General features: G+C 43.0%; 1 protein-coding gene across 1 annotated transcript; it reads right to left on the bottom strand.

Moving 5' to 3' along the window:
• Positions 1-9157: 9157 nt before the first annotated feature.
• Positions 9158-21091, bottom strand: LOC133513468 (uncharacterized). The gene is made up of 7 exons (XM_061844309.1): positions 20860-21091; positions 19568-20112; positions 19174-19396; positions 17052-18711; positions 14485-14573; positions 14180-14365; positions 9158-9294 (listed from the first exon to the last, which is right to left on the bottom strand). The coding sequence occupies exons 1-4, from the start codon at positions 21089-21091 to the stop codon at positions 17330-17332; spliced, it is 2382 nt and encodes a 793-aa protein (XP_061700293.1). The 3' UTR covers positions 9158-9294; positions 14180-14365; positions 14485-14573; positions 17052-17329.
• Positions 21092-21300: the final 209 nt, after the last annotated feature.

The following is a 21300-nucleotide window of genomic DNA, read 5'->3' on the forward strand; positions in this document are numbered from 1 at the left end:
GAGAGGATAATCAGAGTGCAGTGGTGAATTGTATGAGACAGTTCCTCTCCTCTCTCCTCGCGAGACTTGAACTGGTGTCTTTGCTTCCTTTTTTGTCCTGTTTAATGAATGTCTGATTGGTGAACCTGACAGGAGGAAAGACAGACAAAGAGGAACATTCAATACACGAAACCTAATGGCTAAGAAGCTAAAGCTAATGGCTAAAAGCAGCGACAAAGATCACAGAAGCCTAAGGCGAAGATGTCAAAGAGCATGTCTTTACCAGTGCACACAGCTCCCCTACCATTCAACAGAAAACAATTCAGGCTCTGTTGGACCTCGCTGGACCAAATGGGTGCAAAGGTATGAAGATTATACAACTGCAATGGACATTACTGGATATCCTAGCTTGAAAGCTTTGCTGCAACACATGGCAGGAGGACGTGTATCTGACATCTACGATACACTCACAGCAAATGATGATGATTATGCCGTTACAAAGCAGAACTTGGCTGGATATTTTTCACCAAAGTCAAATGTTAAGTACCAAGTACAGTGCCCTATGAAAGTATTCGGCCCTCTAGAACCTTTCAACCCTTTGCCACATTTCAGGTTTCAAACATAAAGATATAAAAAAAAATGTCAATCAACAACAAGTGGGACACAATTGTGAAGTGGATAAAATTTATGGGATATCTTAAACTTTTTTAACAAATAAAAACCTGAAAAGTGGGATGCAATATTATTCGGCCCCTTTACTTTCAGTGCAGCCAACTCACTCCAGAAGTTCAGTGAGGATTTCTGAATAATCCAGTGTTGACTGATGATGATAAACAAAATCCACCTGTGTGTAATCGAGTCTCCTTATAAATGCACCTGCTCTGTGATAGTCTCCGGGTTCTGTTTAAAGTGCAGAGAGCTTCATGAAGACCAAGGAATACACCAGGCAGGTCATACTGTTGTGGAGAGGTTTAAAGTCGGATTTGAATACAAAAATATTTTCCAAGCTTTAAACATCTCAGGGAGCACTGTGCAAGCAATCATATTGATATGGAATCAGACCACTGCAAATCTACCAAGACCCGTCCGTCCCTCTAATTTTTCACCACAAACAAAAAGAAGACTGATTAGGGATGCAGCCAAGAGACCCATGATCACTCTGGATGAACGGCAGGGATCTACAGCGAGGTGCGAGAGTCTGTCCAGAGATCAAAAATCAGTCGTACACTGCACAAATCTGGCCTTTTTGGAACAGTGGCAAGAAGAAAGCCATTTCTCAAAGATATCCATAAAAAGTCTTGTGTAAAGTTTGCCACAAGCCACCTGGGAGACTAGACCAAACATGTGGAAGAAGGTCCTCTGGTCAGATGTAACCAAAATCGAAAAAAAACTTTTTGGCCACAATGGAAATTGATATGTTTGGCGTAAAAGCAACGCAGCTCATCACCCTGAACACACCATCCCCACTGAAAAACATGGTGGTGGAAGACTCATGGTTTGGGCCTGCTTTTCTTCAGCAGAGACAGGGAAGATGGTTAAAATTTATGGGAAGACGAATGGAGCCAAATACAGGACCATTCTGGAAGAAAACCCGTTGGAGTCTGCAGAAGACCTGCGACTGGGATGTAGATTTATCATCCAACAGGACAATGATCCAAAAAATGAAGCCAACTCTACAATAGAATGGTTCACAAATAAACATATCCAGGTGTTAGAATGGCCAAGTCAATGTCTAGACCTGAATCCAATAGAGAATCTGTGGTCAGAGCTGAATACAGCTGTTCGCAAACGCTCTCCATCCAACCTCACTGAGGTCAAGCTGTTTTGCAAGGAAGAATGGTTTACAATTTCAGTCTCTCGATGTGCAAAACTGATAGAGACATACCCCAAGCGGCTTGCAGTTGTAATTGCAGCAAAAGGTGGCATTACAAAGTATTAATGCAAGGGTGCTGAAAAATATGGCACGCCCCACTTTTCAGATTTTTATTTGTTTAAAAAGTTTAAAATACCCATGTTGATTCTTGACCAAAAAATTTCATTTTATATCTTTATGTTTTCAGCTAGAAATGTGGTGAAATGTTGAAAAGTTCAAGGGGGCTAAATACTTTCACAAGGCACTGTATATATCTTCAGAAAGTTCATACAAGAACCAGGAGAGACTCTAGACAAGTATCACACAAGATTAAGAATGTTGGCCAAAAATTGTGTTTGCAGATGTTGTGGCAGAAATCAAATTATACAAACCTGCACATCATCCAGACTACGCAGAAAAGCACAGACTGAACCTTACCAAACACTCGCATTGGTTCTTGACTACGGGAGAACACTAGAACTGTCTGAGATGCAAGTTTCAGGCATAGAACACGCTACAGCAGCTTCAGTCAAAAAAAGTAAGTGTCAAAAGCATAACAGATGGCTGGAATAGTGTTCTACTTTCACCACTCAATGCAGAAATTGTGGAGGTAAATATCCCCATGAAAGGGAATGTCCAGCTAAAAATCGGGAATGTAGAGCCTGTGGTAAACTAAATCACTTTGTGAGACAGTTCCATTCAACATCCAAAGGCACCAGCATAAATCAAAAACAACACAAAGACAAACGTGACTCAAGAAAAGTCCATCACATCAACACTGTAGATGAACACAAAGCACAACTCATCCAGCAGTGAAGATGGATGTGTATATGCAGTGAAAGACAACAAGACCTCAGACCTACCACAGACTGAAATTTTGTTGAATGGCAACAATTTCTCCATTTTAATTGATTTTGGTGCATCAGCAAACTGCATGAGCGAGACAAGTTTTGAAAAACTGATGCCATGTCACCAACTGAGTCCCTCTACAATCAAAATATACCACTTTCTCTCTAATGTCTCATTGCCTGTGAGAGGTGCATTGAAGTGCAATATGGAAAAGGTCCAGAAGGTGGCACAATGCACTTTCTATGTGATTAAAGGTGATTGCTTCAATATTCTGAGTTATAGGACTTCCAAAGCAATAGGCCTAATCAAGAACGTCATGACAGTGTCATGTACACCACAATATTCTACCGTGTCAGATAAGTTTCTTGCAACTCATTCTGAGCTATTTCAAGGAATTGGAAAGCTGAAAGACTATCATGAAAAACTACACTTAAATCCTCATGTTAAACCGACATGTCAACCACATCGATGCGTACCGATCCGCCTCTGCCAGAAAGTTGAAGATGTGCTTCATAAATTGGAGGCAGATGACATACTCGAGGAAGTGACTGGCCCCACTCCATGGGTCTCACCTATTGTTGCAGGTCCCAAGCTGAGAAACCCAGACAAAGTGGAACTCTGTGTTGACATGGAACAAGATAACACCACTTCCACATCACTCCAACCATGGATGACGTGGTACATGAATTAAATGGAGAAACTTGGTTCTCATAATTGGACCTGAGAGGTTAGGATACAATCAGCAAGAATTGAAAGATGGGGACTGAGGCTTCAGCCCTACAACTTCAAAGTAGAATATAAAAAAGGTGCTGATAACACAGCTGACATGACACCCAATCCCGTCGGAGAGAAATAAAAGCACACGCGCAACAAAAGTGGCTGAGGAGTATATAAACTTTGTTGTGATACATGCAACACCCACAGCCATGACACTCGAAAAGATCAAAACAGAGACAAAGAAAGACTCCATTCTGCAAAAGGTCAGTCAATGGGTCAGACACAACATCTGGCACAAAATTGATCAATCACGCCATGCTGACATATTTAAACAGTTCAAACGTTTGAGCAGTGAACTGACGGCACTGCATGCATCAGACATTATACTACGGGCCACAAGAATAGTGCTTCCAATTGTCCTACAGCATGAAGTCAAACAACTATCCAATGAAGGAGATCAGGACATTGTCAGGACAAAAGCAGTGCTTAGAACCAAGGTATGGTTTCCTGACATTGCTCGCAAAGCAGAAGCCGCAGTATACAATTGTCCTACATGTCAAGTCAACACACCAGTTACACACACTGAGCCACTGAAGATGTCAGCTTTACCAGAAACTCAATGGCACAGCGTTACTGTAGACTTCTTTGGACCTCTTCCAATTGGAGAGTATCTACTCATCATCATTGATGATTACAAATGATACCCAAGACAATCATTCCTGTCATGGACAAAGTATTCTCCATGTTTGGTATTCCTCGAATTCTAAAAACCAACAATGATTCCCGAATTAACACTGACCAGTTTTCCAGTTTTCAATCTATCTCGGATTCCATCATCGCAGGATCACACCAGCCTAAAGCCAATGCTATAGCTCAAAGATTAATGCAAACACTGGGCATAGCCATTTGTGTGGCCAACACTCAAGGACTGCACTGGAAGCAACATCTGAATATCTTCAGACGTGAGTACTGATCTACACCTCACAATACAACTGAGAGCTTCCCTGTTGAATTGCTATTCCAACAAAAGATGTTTACGACGATTCCATCTTTTGCCGATGCTGCAAGTAAAAATTCAGATACTCCAGTAAGGGCAAGAGATAACAAGGGTAAAGCCCAAATGAATGATCGTGCAGATTCTCATTGTCAGGCAAAACCACACACACTCACTCTTGGCGACACCGTGCTGCATCGTCAGCCCAAACAGAACAAGGTCAAATCACCATACAACAACATGCCATACACTGTGTCTAAAGTCAGAGGCTCTATAGTGACAGCTTCCAGACATGGACACTCCATCATTAGGAATGCATCACTCTTCAAGAAGGTGGTTCCGGATCTTCTACGCATCCCAATGGATCTTGATGGTGGTAACCATGAGCATAATAGTGCCTCTTAGAGCAGCACATCAACACAAAAACATTCCACACCACAAACACCAAGGTATCCTGCACGTTGTAACAGATGCCCTCCAGCTTACTTGCAGGACTGTGAATGTGACGGATTCATGTTGGTGTCTTTCAATTGTTCTAAAGATGTGTTTCTTCAGAGAGATATTTTTTTTAAGTTCACTGGTGATATTTTGTTTGACCAATGTTCTATGGATTCAAAGTGACAATGCTGAGTGCACGAGTGTTTGAAAAACAGATTTATATTTACATAGAATGAGTGACGTTTACGTACAATTTCCCTTGTTTAACGCTGATATGAAACTTTTGTTTGTGTGGTTGCACTACAATGTTGATTTACTGTTAAAAACCTAAAAAAAAAAAAAAGGTACGATCATGACATGACGTTTTGATGTGTAACATTGCCATCTACATGACATATGGGGAATTGGTTTTGGTTTAGAGGAAATATAGAGCCAGCATTTAGAGTCGGTGATCACGTATCACTAAAAGCAGCAGTTATTGTCCTTAACAGTTCTCAGTCTGAATTCATTAAAACACGAACATTACAGCATCAACCATGATATGGACGAGAAGACAGAAATGGGAAACATGTATATAACATTACTACAAACAAATAAAAGTGCCAATGTTAAATGCAAATTTACCCACTGCTTCATGGCAAAAAAGTGGGCATCGATTTGTTTCAACTGCAAAGACTATCTTCTCAAGATTGACAATTCTTAAAACTTTCCAGATGTTGTGCAGCTCTCACGCACATTAGCACAGTCTGTCATTACACACATGAGTTTTTTCACGAGATATGGTATGCCTCAATTCGTCGTCAGTGACAGGGGTCACCAATATGACTGTTGTGAATTCAATGACTTTGCAAAGACTTATAGATTTTGTCACATCACCTCTCGTCCCTTGTTTAAAAGGAAGAACTGCCTAAGAATGTCTTAGAGGTGAAAAGAGTATCAAATAGAGTGATGAGGTTGTAAATTGAAATTGTGGGTGTTATGTATCATGTGATTAGTGGCTATGCCCCACAGGTAGGACGTGACTGATAGTTGAAAGAGAAATTCTGGAAGGAACTAGATGAAGTAGTTCTGAACATCCCAGTCAGAGAGAGAGTTGTGATTGGTGCAGATTGTAATGGACATATTGGTGAAGGAAACAGGGGCGATGAAGAAGTGATGGCTAAGTACAGCATCCAGGAAAGTAACTTTGAGAGACAGATGGTATTGAAATGGGTCACCTGGGGGTAGAGAATGTTTTGCATTTAGCGAGAAACAGGTTTTATTGGCCTAGGGTGCAAAATTATGTTGCATTTTTAATCACTCAGGTTTGTAAATGTAACATCCATTAAAAAAACCTGTGTGTCATGTACCATTACAGATGGTTTCTGTATCTTCACCTTGAAAAAAAACATGGAGGGTATGAGTATATTTTAATTATCAATGATCGCTTCACTAAGTTTGCACAAGCCTACCCAACCTGTGACAAATCCGGCAAAACTGCTGCAACAAAGACTTTTGATGATTTTGCTTTAAAATATGGTTTTCCAACAAAAGTACACAACGATCAATGGAAATAATTTGAGAGCCACTTGTTCAGGCAGTTACAAAAGATCAGCGGCATTGCCAACTCAAGAACCACTCCTTACCATCCACAGACGAACCCATTCGAAAGATTTAATTGTACCCTGTTATCAATGTTGAAGACCTCGGATGAGGAGAAAAAGGGAAACAGCAGGGACTATGTGAGTAAAGTGGTACATACCTTTTCTCCCTTCTATTTGTGTTTTGGATGACATCCCATTTTCCCTATTGATCTAATTTGTGGGATAAATGAGGTGGAACGATAAGTAACAACAACAATATGCTTAAAAATGGCAAGAACAAATGAAAGAAGTGTATGACATTGCAACAAAAACAATTAAAAGGACAATAGCAAGAGGAAAGATGAACTATAACCAAAAGCAGCAAAGCTCGATGCTTTTTCCGGGCGACAGGGTTCTTGATAGAAATAGGTCAGAGTGTGAGGGCCCTGGGAAGTTGCACTCACATCGGGAAGAGCAAATCTCTTTTAAAAGACGTTGAAGTCATATTTTTCAGCTTTTCCTTGCACTGTATGTTCTTTTCACAATTTTAGTAAGGTATCATTTCTGTAATTTTTAAAATCCTTTTTCCTCCTTGTTTTTACGTGCTATAAATGTACTTTTAATCATGGAATAGCACATTGAGTTACATTGTGTATGAAACATGCTATATAAATAAAACTGCCATTCCTAGTGTTTTAATGAAATAAAAGATAAGGTTCAAGGACTGAACAGCATTTTCAAAGACAAAACAACAAACAATTTAATTCCCCAGGTTTCCAGATGCTTTCCTGCAACAACCTTTGCAAGTACTGTAGTTCCACTCTGTGAACAGTTCAGTTGTGTCTGAGAGTAGCATATTTTAAAGCTGTCTTGACAACCTCCTTAGTTTTGTTGTCAACTCAATCAGTGAACGCAAGCCTGCAGTTGTTTACTGTTCCGGACTTGGTAAAATTGCTCATTCATATCACCAGGGTACAAGTTCAATACTTTGTTGCATTGGCAAGACAAAATATTTTCCTATTTTTTAGCTTGAAGAGAGGCATATCAAAGCCAGTTTGTCACAGTTTGCAGTGAATAGATGTCGTCTCATTTGGTGAGTTTCATAATACTATGCATTTCAGTCTGAACATTACAGAAAAAGCAGAATTGCTTAATAATATGGGATCTTGAGATTTGCGGTGTGTCCACTACGCATTTTCATTTGCCTCTGATGGCATCCATTTGGGTGTTCTTGAAAGTTCTGAAGCACCCATCCACACCTGTGAAAAATTAATCCACTGGAATGCTGATCACCATTGGATCGATTCGGGTGTTCTGCACCTCCACTTGCACTTTATGCTGGAAATGTTTCAAAACAAAAGAGCGAGCATAAATTAAGAGACACGAGCCAAAGTTTGTCAAAAATACAAAACAACAACAACAACAATAATAATAATAATGCAGCCCCATGGGGGCAGAACCCAGTGCAATCTGTAGGCTGGTCCCAAGCCTGGATAAATGCAGAGGGTTGCATCAGGACGGTCATCTGGCGTAAAACTTTGCCGAACAAATATGATCGTTCATCTAAAGAATCCCATACTGGATCGGTCGTGGCACGGGTTAACAACACCCACCCCCGGCACCGTAAACCTGGAGGGCAGCATCAGTGGAAATTCAACTACTGTGGATGAAAGAAAAAGGTGGAAAGCAGATTTACTGAGAGAAGGGACTTTGAATGTTGGGACTATGACAGGAAAACCTCAGGAGTTGGTTGAATGATGATTAGGAGAAAGGAGGATATTTTGTGCAGAGAGCAGGTGGAAAGGTAGTAAGGCTAGAAATTTAGGAGCAGGGTTTAAATTATTTTACCATGGAGTAGATGGGAAGAGAAATGGAATAGGGGTTATTTTAAAAGAAGATCTGGCTAAGAATGTCTTGGAGGTGAAAAGAGTATCAGATCGAGTGATGAGGCTGAAACTTGAAATTGAGGCTGTTATGTATAATGTGATTAGTGGTGATGCCCCACAGATAGGATGTGAGCTAGACATGAGAGAGAAATTCCGGAAGGAACTAGATGAAGTAGTTCTGAGCATCCTAGACAGAGAGTTGTGATTTCTGCAGATTGTAATGGACATGTTGGTGAAGGAAACCGGGGCGACGCAGAAGTGATGGGAAGGTACAGCATCCAGAAAATGAGCTTTGAGGGAGAGATTGGTGGTGGACTTTGCAAAATGGATGGAAGTGGCAGTAGTAAACACTTTTTTCCAGAAGAAGCAGGAACATAGAGTGACCTACAAGAGCGGGGGTAGAAGCACGCAGGTGGATTCTATTTTGTGCAGACGATGTAATCTGAAGGAGGTTACTGACTGTAAAGTAGTGGTAGGGGACAGTGTAGCTCGACAGCATAGAATGGTGAAGTGTAGGATGACTGGTGGTGGGTAGCAAGATTAGGAAGACAAAGGTAGAGCAGAACCATGTGGTGAAAGATGAGAAAGGAAGAATGTTGGGTGGCCTTTCAGAAAAATGTGAGACAGGCTCTCGATGGACAGGAGAAGCTCCCGGAGGACTGGACTACGACAGCCAAGGTGATCAGAGAAACAGGCAGGTGAGTACTTGGTGTGTTTTCTGGTAGGAAAGGGGAGAAGGAGACTTGGGGGTGGAACCCCAAATTACAGGAAGTCATACAAGGAAAGAGATTAGCGAAGAAGAAGTGGGACACTGAGAGGATTGAGGAAATCTGGGTGTTTTCCTCCTGCCAAAAGCCTTACCGCACCTTGCTTTGCAGGCAGAGAGAAAATGGTGCATTTTTCCCTCATTGCCCCACAATTTGGAGTGGTGTTCTTCCCTGCAGCTGGCTTTTGTCATGGTCAGCTTGACCTACTGCTTCTTCCTCCTCTCAGATGGATGACTTGTTTTTCACGTAGCTGTCAAATAGAAAATTCCATCGGCTTTTTCTTTGGTAAGCTCCCTGTACACATTTTGTCCCAATGCCAATGCTGCTAGAATATTCCTCAAGCTACAATCTTTTCACGCTGACTATGGAGCCGCAAGTGTATTCAGTCTCATACTGAGTACCTTCTTCTTCTTCTTCTTTTCCTTTCGGCTTGTCCCTTTAGGGGTCACCACAGCATGTCATATTTTTCCATCTAAGCCTATCTCGTGCATCTTCCTTGCTAACACTCACTGTCCTCATGTCTTTCCTCACAACATCCACCAACCTTCTCTTTGGTCTTCCTCTCGCTCTTTTGTCTTGCAGCTCCATCCTCAGCACCCTTCTACCAACATACTCACTCCCTCACCTCTGGACATGTCCAAACCATTGAGGTCTGCTCTCTTGAACCTTGTCTCCAAAACAAAACAACTTTGGCTGTCCCTCTAATGAGCTCATTTCTAATCATATTATTCCAACATGCTCACCCCTAGCGAGAACCACTTCTTCATTTCTGCCACCTCCAGTTCTGCTTCCTGTTGTCTCTTCAGTGCCACCATCTCTCATCTGAACATCATGGCCTGCCTCACCACTGTTTTATAAAGTTTGCCCTTCATCCTAACACGGACTCTTCTGTCACATAATACACCAGACACCTTCTGCCAGCTGTTCCAACCTGCTTGGACCGTTTCTTCACTTCCTTACCACACTTACCATTGCTCTAGATTGTTGACCCCAAGTATTTGAAGTCGTTCACCCTCGCTATCTCTTCTCCCTGGAGCCTCACTCTTCCCCTTCAAACCCTCTCATTCACATATGTATATTCTGTTTTACTTCGGCTAATCATCATTCTCTCCCTTCCAGTGCATCACTGTTCCTCCACCTGATCCCAGCTTTCACTACTAATCACAATGTCATCTGCGAACATTATGGTACAAGGGGATTCCAGTCTAACCTCATCTGTCAGCCTATCCATGACCACAGCAAACAGGAAGGGGCTCTGAGCTGATCCCTAGTGCAGTTCCACCTCCACCTTAAACTCTTCTGTCACACCTACGGCACACCTCACCATTGTTCTGCTGAACTCATAAATGTCCTGTAGTATTCTGACATGTTTCTCCACCACACCAGACTTACACATGCAGTAACACAGTTACTCTCTTGGTACTCTCTCATGGGCTTTCTCTAGATCCACAAAGACGCAATGTAGCTCCTCTGACCTTCTTTGTACTTTTCCACAAGCATTCTCAAGGCAAATAATGCATCTGTGGTACTTTTTCTAGGCATGAAACCATACTGTTGCTCACAGATACTGAGTTTTGTCCTGAGTGTAGTCTCCACTACTATTTCTCTTTCAAGCTATCCCTCAAAAGTCCAGAAGGCAGAAAGACAAAGATCATCTGCTCAGTGAGAGGAGGCAGCTGAAGAAGGCCACAGAGGAGGAGAGGGAGGCCATAAACCTGTTGCAGGAAGAAATCCAGGATAGGCTGACAGCACTGAGTAGAGGTGAAAACCTTTGGAAAAAATGTAGAAGGAAAGAGCATGCAAGATCATGCTTCTATAAAGATCCCTTCATATTTGTAAAGAGTCTATTTGCAAAGGAGAAAAGCAGAAATCTCTCTGTGACGAAAGCCATCATGGAAGAACACCTGAAAAATTCCTGCACAGATGACCGCTTTAATGAATAGGTTCTGCTCCCACCGGATATGCCACCAATCAATCCAACACGAGCTGGACATCATTCCACCCAGGTGGGGTGAGGTAATCCATATTCTGCGTAGAGCAAGGGCTGCATCAGCTCCGGGTCCCAATGGAGTTCCATCCAGGCTCTACAAAAGCACACCAGATTTCCTGTGATTCCTCTGGAAGCTGATGAGGGTTGTGTGGTAGAAGAGGGAGATACCAACTGTTTGGCATAGAGCTGCAGGAATTCTAATCCCAAAGGAGAAGGACTCATCAGAGATTGCGCAGTTCCGACAGATAAGCCTCCTAAATGTGGAAGGGAAAAATTTGTGGTACTCTTTCTAGTCATGAAACCATACTGTTGCTCGCGGATGCTTACTTCTGTCCTGAGTCTAGCCTCCAGTAGTCTTTCCCATAACGTCTTGTGGCTCATCATCCTTATTCCTCCATAGTTTCCACAGCTCTGAACATCGCCTTTGTTCTTAAAAATGGGGACGAGGACACCTTTCCTCCATTCTTCTGGCATCTTCTCTCCCACTCCTATTCTATTGAATAAGTTGGTCAAAAACTCCACAGCCACCTCTCCAAATTGTTTCCATACCTCCACTGGTATGACATCAGGATCAACTGTCTTTCCATTTTTCATTCTGTTCAGTGCCTTTCTAACTTCCCCCTTACTAATCATTGCCACTTCCTGGTCGTTCACACTTGCCTCTGCTGCTCTACCTTCTCTCCCATTTTCTTCATTCATTAACTTCTCAAAGTACTCTTTCCATCTAGTTAATACAATACTGGCAACAGTCAACATATTTCTATCGCTATCCTTAATCACCTTTACTTGCTGCACATCCTTCCCATCTCTATCCCTCTGTCTGGCCAACCTGTAGAAATCCTTTTTTCCTTCTTTCGTATCCAACCCGGTGTACATATCGTCATATGCCTCTTGTTCAGCCTTCGCCACCTCTACCTTTGGCCTACGTCGCATCTCAATATATTCCTTCTCCCGTTCCTCAGTCCTCTTCATGTCCCACTTCTTCTTCGTTAATATCTTTCCTTGGATGATTTCCTGTATTTTGGGATTCCACCACCAAGTCTCCTTCTCCCCTTTCCTACCAGAAAGCACCCCAAGTACTTTCCTGCCTGTCTCTCTAAGTACCTTGGCAGTAGTATTCCAGTCTTCCGGGAGATCTTCCAGTCCATCTAGAGCCTGTCTCACCTCTTTCTGAAAGGCCACAGAACATTCTTCCTTTCTCAACTTCCACCACCTGATTCTGTGCTATACCTTTGTCTTCTTAATCTTGCTACCTGCTACCAAAGTAATCCTACACACCACCATCGTATGCTGTCGAGCCACACTCTCCCCCACCACTACCTTACAATCAATAACCTCCTTCAGATTACATCGTCTGCACAAAATATAATCCACCTGCGTGTTTATACCTTCGCTCTTGTAAGTCACTCTGTGTTTCTGTCTCTCCTGGAAAAGAGTGTTCACCACTGCCAATTCCATCCTTTTTGTGAAGTACACCTCCATCTGAGCCTCAAAATTCATTTGCTGAATGCCATACTTACCCATCACATCTTCATTGCCCCTGTTTCCTTCGCCAATATGTCCATTACAATGTGCACCAATCCCAACTCTCTCTCTCTCCCTCTCTCTGGGATGCTCAGTACTACTTTGTCTAGTTCCTTCAAGAATTTCTCTTTCAACTCAAGGTCACATCCTACTGGGTGGCATAGCCGCTAATCACATTATACACAATACCCTCACTTTCAAATTTTAGTCTCATCACTCAATCAGATACTCTTTTCACAAAGTGTATGCGATAGAAGAGTCCCCGCTAGGATGAAGGGCAAAGTTTATAAAACAGTTGTGAGGGGGGCCATGATGTACGGATTGGAGACAGTGGGACTGAAGAAACAATAGGAAACAGAACTGGAGGTAGCAGAAATGAAGATGCTTGGAGTGAACAGGTTGAATAGGATGAGAAACAAGCTCATTAGAGGGACAGCCAAAGTTGGATGTTTTGGAGACAAGGTTAGAGAGAGCAGACTTCGATGGTTTGGATATTTTCAGAGACGAGAGAGTGAGTATACAGACAAAAGACCGAGAGGAAGACCAAAGAAAAGGTTGATGGATGTTGTGAGGGAGGACATGAGGACAGTGGGTGTTAGAGAGGAGGATGCACGAGATAGGCTTGGATGGAAAAAGATGACACGCTGTGGCAACCCCTAACGGGACAAGCTGAAAGGAAAAAAAGAAGTCCGTCTCTGTTGATCTTGTTATTCTTTGTGATGTCATGTCATACTGTGAAGGAGGCAGTTTGGGGTAAAGAGTGTGTACAGTCACCTCTCTCTGTTCTTAATTTTTGACTTTCCTTTGTTGTCATGATGCTGGTCCTGTGTCGTCATCATCTTTTCTGTGAAATGTTCCATTTTCTTTCTCTCAACTTACTGTCCACTTGTTCACTTTCTTTTTTCCCCCCTTCTATCTCCCTCTTCTCTATGTAATGGTATTTTCATCAAATATTCCATCTTGTCACAGCCATAGTTTTTCATGTCTGTATCTTTTGTCTTTTTTATTATGCAAGGTTGCTATTTTCTGGCTATTTAAAAGACCAGTGAAATTATGTTTGGATATCCATTTACATACTGTAAATATTAGTTTTGTCTCAGATTTAATTTTTTGAAATAATTCCAATATTTACACTGCAGTGTGTCCCTAGGTTTTTCCTCATTATTATTTTTTCCCCATTTTAATCAATTTGGACCAGTCATTAACTTCTAGGTAGTTCTAAAAGTGGCTTTGTTCTGTACGCCAACATTTTAACCCCCCACTGGGGTAATTCTTTCTTCAGCTCAAGTGAAAAATTCTTGCCTTTTTTCCCCCCAGTGGTGTGTTATGTTTACAACTTAGACTATACCTAGTGGTATTCTCCTTTCACACAATTTTCTCTCACACATGCGGGTTAAGGGTGTTTATGGAAATTTTGCAAAGCTATTTACATACAGAATTTAAGTGCACACAGGATTCCGTCATCCTACTTGCGGAATTTATCGAAATCCACCCATTCCTCAAATTAATTTCAATTGACTAATATCCACAAGGTTTAATTGTGTTGGCTTACACATGAATGAATCCCAGTCATTTACTCTTTGAACCGGTTTCACTCTTTTTGAACCAAAATTCAACTCACCCTGTTGTCTCCCGTCAACCATTGGATCCCAGCCAACGGACTGCACAACAGTCCTGGAAGGGGTCTTTAGACTCAGAAGAAGTCTGCCGTGGCCACGGTCTTTCTGGTATTCAACACAGCCGTTGGAATCCTCAGGCGTCTTGGGATTCAGCTTGAATGACCAATTTAATGTCAGGTTTACACAGCCTATGGCAGTCAGAGACAGCTTCAGTGATATGGTGTCTGGTGAGAGTCAGACTCACACCTCCTAGGACATTTAAAGTACAATTTCCCCAGGAAGGAAGACAAGAGGAACTTTTGCTCACGAGGAGAACATGGGATGTGTCTCTTTCACCATCTCCAACCCATTCTGCCCGCATCTCCATCAATCCTCCTTTTTATTCCTTAGTGCGTTCTGCAGTGCAACAAAGCAAACATGACAAACAAAGCAACCGTGACAAAAATAGCCCATGTGTATCTTTGCGATGTCTTCACCATCCTCTCGAGATCGTCAGTCTTTATGTTGTCTGCTCCATCACTGTCTGGTGTTTCCTCGGCACCCAATGTGCCTCTTGATTGCTTCACACTGTGTCAGCACATCGTAGGAAAATTTTCCGTGGCACACAATGTGCCTCTTGATGGCATTACATTGTTAAAGCAATCGACCATTAAAAACAGACAACTGAGAAAATATGAGATAATTTTATATCCAATTAATCCAACAAACCACTTGTTTTTTTAGTCTACCTTTGTTCTCTTAATCTTCCTTCCCACCACCAGTCATCCTTTACACCATGCTGTCGAGCTACACTCTCCGCTACCACAACCTTACAGTCAGTAACCTCCTTCAGATGACATCGTCTCCACAAAATATAATCCACCTGCGTGCTTCTACCTCTGCTCTTGTTGGTCACGCTACGTTCCTGCCTCTTCTGGAAAAAAGTGTTCACTACTGCCATTTCCATCCTTTTTGCAAAGTCCACCAACATCTGTCCCTCAAAGCTCCTTTCCTGGATGTCGTACTTACCCATCACTTCTTTATCGCCCTTGTTTCCTTCACCATGTCCATTACAATCTACACCAATCACAACTCTCTCACTGTCTGGGATGCTCAGAACGATTTCATCTAGTTCCTTCCAGAATTTCTCTTTCTAGGTCACATCCTATCTGTGGGGCATAGCCGCTAATCACATACATACCCTCAATTTCAAGTTGAGCCTCATCACTTGATCTGATACTCTTTTCACCTCCAAGACATTCTGAGCCAGCTCTTCCTTTAAAATTCCCCCTAGTCTATTTCTCTTCCCATTTACTTCATGTTAAAATAATTTAAACCCTGCTTCTAGCCTGACTACCTTTCCACCTGCTCACTTGGACGCACAATATATCAACCTTTCTCTTAATCATAATGTCAACAAACTCCTGAGCTTTTCCTGTCAGTCCCAACTTTCAAAGTCCCTACACTCAGTTGTGGGCTCTGTGCATTCCTCTTCTTTCACAGACGACTCCACTTTCCTCCTCTTCTTTCTCTTCAACCCACAGTAGCTGAATTTCCACCGACGACCTGCAGGTTAATGGTGCCAGGTGCAGGCGTTGTTAACACGGAGCATAACTAATCCAGTATGATATTCTTTAGATGAACGTTCATATTTGTTTGGCACAGTTTTATGCCAGATGCCCTTTCTGACACAACCCTCTGCTTTTATCCGGGCTTGGGACCGGCATACAGATTGCACTGGCTTGTGCCCCCATAGGGTTGCTTTCTCATACTGAATACCAAATCTAGGAATATTATAAGAATTAATAAGAATTCTATTGTATGGTTTACAAGAGACTGTGATTAGCTGACAACCAGTTCAGGGTGTACCTTGTCTCTGCCTGATGACAACTGGAATTGGCTCCACTACTCCCGTGACCCTCTTTGGGATAAGCGGCTCAGAAAATGGATGGATGGATGGTTTACAAGATAATTCACAAGATACTGTATGTCTTCTGTAACTTGTATAGCAAGTTACCCTTTTGACCTCAGCTCATCTGAGGTCAACCTATAAATACGCACAAATTTAGAAGTCCCCTTACTGTAATTCAGAATGATGTGACGACCAAAATAAAGCACGCAAGTATCTGGTAGGTAGAGCCCTTTCCAACACCTGCCTCTTTCTCCTCCACATGGGTCAAGTCCCTTTAGTCACCTCTACATGATCTAAACCAGGTGTCTCAAACTCAATTTATCTTGGGCATGCTGTAGGTAGTCTGGCTGACACTGGGCCACAGGGTTGGCGCACATGCAATTGTAAATTGAAATTTTAAAAAAACAATCTTCTCAAAAGTTTTTTTTTTATTTTTAACACAAGATAAGACGAGGAAGCTGGTGTAAACAAGTTGTGTGCAGAACTACTAACAGAACTCTCAATGGCAATGGTGCTGTAACTTTCACTCATTGGAATTGTACTGTTCTCTTCATGTGTTTTACTTCCAAAGTGCTAACATGAATAAACAGCCAGCCAAACTCCTTTTCAAGAGCCAGGAAGTGAGCGTGCTTGCTCCTTTAATGACTTCTTAACAGGTTAAGTCAGGTGACACAATGAAAATGGAGTGAAACTAGAAAAAGAAATACAAAACATACTAAATAGACTGCAATGTCAAATCAGTATGGAGTATAAACATCTTCCATTAGTATATGAATTAAACATTCACATTCAGTAAGTCTAAGCACAAACAGCAACAGCATTCTAGTGAAGTGAGTAGCAGATACACATACTGCTGCTAGCTATCTCATGAGAATGAACACATGTAAAGTTACTAAATCAGTGCAGCTCACAAATATGCACAAAGATACTGTTAAAGTTACTAACAATACTTCTGAAACATGTAAAGAACATAAATTACTCACAGTCATTGCTTTCTGACGTATTCATGCATAGGAATAAGCTGATTTCAACGTGCTACATCTTTCAACTGTTGACATGCTTTTTTTTTGTTGTTTTTCGCACAGCTCAGCGCTTCCTACTTCCTGTATTCTACAGTTTCAAAATAAAAGCTCAGCAAAAAAACTCTCCAAATTAACAACACAAACAGATCTTTTCTAATAAAATCGATCTTCTTAACATATTAAACACTTGGGGCAGAACACTCCCCGTCTGGCACTAATGCCACTAAAGCATCTGTACTTTAACTTTGATTTTCTTTTGCCAGGACCAAGACAACATCAGAGATAGGCCTCAAGAAGGTCTTTATTTTGTCTTGCGACGTCCTGACTTCAATTTTGCGGACCTGTCCATCACTGCTTGGGAAGGTGGAGACGACAAGCCCCATCGGCCACTCGTTGCGATGTGTCTGGCTCTGCTTCCGCAGCACTATATCTCCAACCTGCAGGTTACGACGTGGTGTGTGCCATTTGCGTCTTGGCTGAAGGGTGTGGAGATATTCATCCCTCCATCGAGACCAGAATTCATTTGCCAATGCTTGCACTTGTTTCCATTGACACTTGAAGAGATCCTTTTCATTGAAGCCTCCAGGTGGAGCAGGTATCCCCGGTTTTTGGGTCAAGAGCATAGCAGGGGTCAACATCATTGGAGAAGTGGGATCAGAAGAGACTGGGATCAAAGGCCTTGCGTTGATGATAGCAGATACCTCTGCCAAGAGGGTGCAAAGCACTTCATGGGTCAGGTGAGTATGTCTGGTTTGCAGCAACATGGAGTTAAGAATTCTTCGGGTTATGCCGATCATGGGCTCCCAGACTCCTCTCATATGGGATGCGTGTGGGGGATTGAATTCCCAGGTACAACCATTCTCGTGGAGGAACTTAAGAGTGGAGCCTTGACCTGGATCAGCTCGTTCCATACACAGCTCAGAGCTGGCTCCCACAAAGTTCGTGCCTCTGTCCGATCTCAGCTGCTTAGCTGGCCCTCTTAAGGCTAAGAACCTTCGCAGGCCATTGATACAACTGGCAGTATCCATGGACTCTATAACTTCCACATGTACAGCCCTGGTGCTCATACATGTAAAAAGTATAGCCCATCGCTTACTTTGAGCCATTCCGCCTCTTGTGCGTCGACTGATCACATTCCAGGGTCCAAAAACATCTAACCCTACATACGTGAATGGTGGAGATGAGCTCAGACGTTCTGAAGGGAGGTCAGCCATCTTTTGTGTCTTAAGTTTTCCTCTGAGCTTGCAGCATGTGACACAGCGATGAAGAACTGAGCCTATTAATCTTTTGCCAGCAACAATCCACAGACCAGCAGGCCTGATTGCTCCCTCTGTGAACTGCCGTCCTTGGTGTTTCACCTTCGCATGGTGATGACTCACAACCAATCTTGTGACGTGACTTTGTTTCGGGAGAATGATTGGGTTTTTGACCTCAGGATTGACTGAAGCATGTCTCAGACGTCCTCCTATTCGCAGGAGACCATCACACATGAAAGGGTCGAGATTCAGAATCGTGCTGGATTTTGGTGTGGCCCTGTTCTCTAGTAGTGCGACACACTCTTCTGGATAAGCATCTCTCTGGGCAGCTTTGATTATGACGATCTTTGCTGCTTCTAACTCTTCTGGAGTGCGAGGTTGGTTGCACTGATGCCATGCTTTACATGTAACTGTTGAGTTTGTCCTGTGTGAGCGAATCTGATGGATCAAGAAGGAAACTGCTCTCAGCAAGGACTCCCAGGTCGAGAACCGTTGGAATCATTCTGAGGTGAGTTCACTTTCTCTGAGCGAAGTAGCAAGAGTGGTCAGCTGAGGCCTCACATCCACGTCTTACTCAGGATCCACCAGCTCAAAGGATCTGGGTGTTTCTGGTTGGTGTGGTTTGTGAAGGAATTCTGGCCCGGTAAACCACATAGTGTCTGTGAGCCGTGACGCAGGTACAGATCTGGTGACTAAATCAGCTGGATTCTGATTTGTAGGATTTTTGTTCAATGTGCGTTGCAATGAATGAAGACGGGAGAGAGCTTGAGCACGGTTGTTTGGAAGGCGTGGTCTGGGTGTTCTGAATGGTAGAGGAGCGATCCAACTGTTTTGCTCATCTCTCTTGAACTCTGCTTGCATGATCTCCAGAAAGGTCTCATCTTCGAAGGACAAGGCAGGTTTGTTATAATCTTCCGTTTTCACGAACACATCTCGTCCGAGTTTATCTTTTGCAGTAACACCAGATGCAGGATATGTTGTCAGCTGTGCGGAGGTAGACTGTCTGTGCTCCCCGCCGTAGCCTACTCTCTCTCTCACACTGATGTGATTCTGGCAGGACATCAGAAAAGATGGGCGTCCATTCTGTAGGACATGGGTTTTAAGGACTGATACAGTGGAATTGTATGTACTATCGATGCAAACCTCCCCTACTATAACCCATCCTAAATCCAAACGCTGGGCAAAGGGAGCGTTGTGGGGTCCATTGATTTGATCTCTCACCTTGTGAACTTGCATGAGGTCTCTCCCCAGTAGGATTAAGATCTGTGCTTTAGGATCGATCTTTGGGATGTGAGGTGCCATGGATCTCAAGTGAGCATGGGAGTGAGTGATCTCTGGAGAAGGGATTTCCGATCTGTTGCTCGTAACTTCATTACATTCGATGAGCGGAGGCAAGTCCAAACACACTTCACCATTCAATGCTTTGATCTGAAAACCAACAGCCTTTCTCCCAGTCATTTCCGTGGTTCCAGCACAGGTCCTCATCAGGTAAGGTGTATGGTCCCCTTGGATGTCAAACAGCTTAAAAAACTCAGACCTGCCCAATGATCGATTGCTCTGGTCGTCGAGGATGGCATACATCTTGATTGAGCGTTCTCGCTGTCCTTGGGGAAAAACCCGGGCTAAACATATCTTGGCGCAGGACCTTGGTGGGAGACCTTCGCCGCAGACCTTGGTGCATCTGGAGGTCACTTCTGGAGGAGAGCTGTTTTGCTGTTCTACATCTGATTGTGTCGGAGGAGATGGTGCAGGGGAGACAGCAGTGTCTGGGTGCAAGACAGTGCAATGTTGATTGCTTTCACACTCATTGCATTTCAGCTCTGCTGGACATTCTCTAGCCACATGAGTACCAGAACAGCACTTGAAACAACGTCTGTATTCTTTTAGCAGCCTTTTGCGTTCCATTAGCGGCTTCATTCTAAAAGCTCTACATTTTTCCAGAGAATGTGGCTTATTGTGCACTAGACAGTACTTGGTTGGGTCATCACTACCTTTCTTGTCAGGAGATGTTTTGTGTAACAAGCTTGAATCTGTTGTTGACACATCTGTTCTATGCACCAACACAGCTGTCCTAGCACTATCATGCTTGGTTGTGGATCTTTCACTATGGTAATGGCTGCGGTTACTGCTCACCAACACAAAGCTGGGGTCATTTCTGGCCTTTGCCTGACATCTGACAAAGTCAACAAAAAACGAGAAAGGAGGGAAACACACTCTGTACCGTTCTTTGTAGTTTTAGCCAGCAGACAGCCATTTTTCCTGTAAGTTTGGTGGCAGCTTTTCCACGATTGGCTTTATCCCTCGAGGAGTGTCAAGGTAGCTCAGTCCTGGTAGATAGCCATCCTGCTTGGCTGAGAATAGTTCCAAGAGCAGATCGCTAAGTTCTCTTAGCTTGATGTTATCTTTGGAGGTTAGCCGAGGAAAATTGTCCAATCGTTCGAATAAAGCATTCTCAATCACTTCAGGGGTAGCATAGCATTCTTGGAGTCTTGTCCAGGCTAATTCGAGAGCACCGTGAGGATTGGTGATGTGGACAGCACGTATTCTTTTAACATGTTCAGATGACTCCTTTCCCAGCCATTTTACCAGGAGGTCCAGCTCTTCACTGGCTGTCAACTCTAAGCCCTGAATGGCGTTAAGGAAAGAGGACTCCCATGCTCTGTAGCTCTCAGGCTGGTCATCGAATTTAGTGAGCCCCGTGGTTACCAACTCTCTGTGGGCGAGGTACCTAGCGAAGTCTATCATGTTAGCAGCTGGAGCAGAAGAAGAATGCTGTGGGTTGCTCTGTATGAAGTGGTTTGATTGGCTAGCATGACTGAATGAGGGAAAGCTCTGCTCCTGATAGGCTTTAAAGGAGGAATGGGGGTTCTGAGGTTGTGAGCTGAGAGGCTGAGAGTGTGGGTTGGAGTGCTTAAACAGGCTTGTCAGAGGCTGAGGTGCTGATAAGTACTCAC

The sequence above is a fragment of the Syngnathoides biaculeatus genome, chromosome 15 (genome assembly GCF_019802595.1).
Source record: "Syngnathoides biaculeatus isolate LvHL_M chromosome 15, ASM1980259v1, whole genome shotgun sequence".
Lineage (NCBI taxonomy): Eukaryota > Metazoa > Chordata > Actinopteri > Syngnathiformes > Syngnathidae > Syngnathoides > Syngnathoides biaculeatus.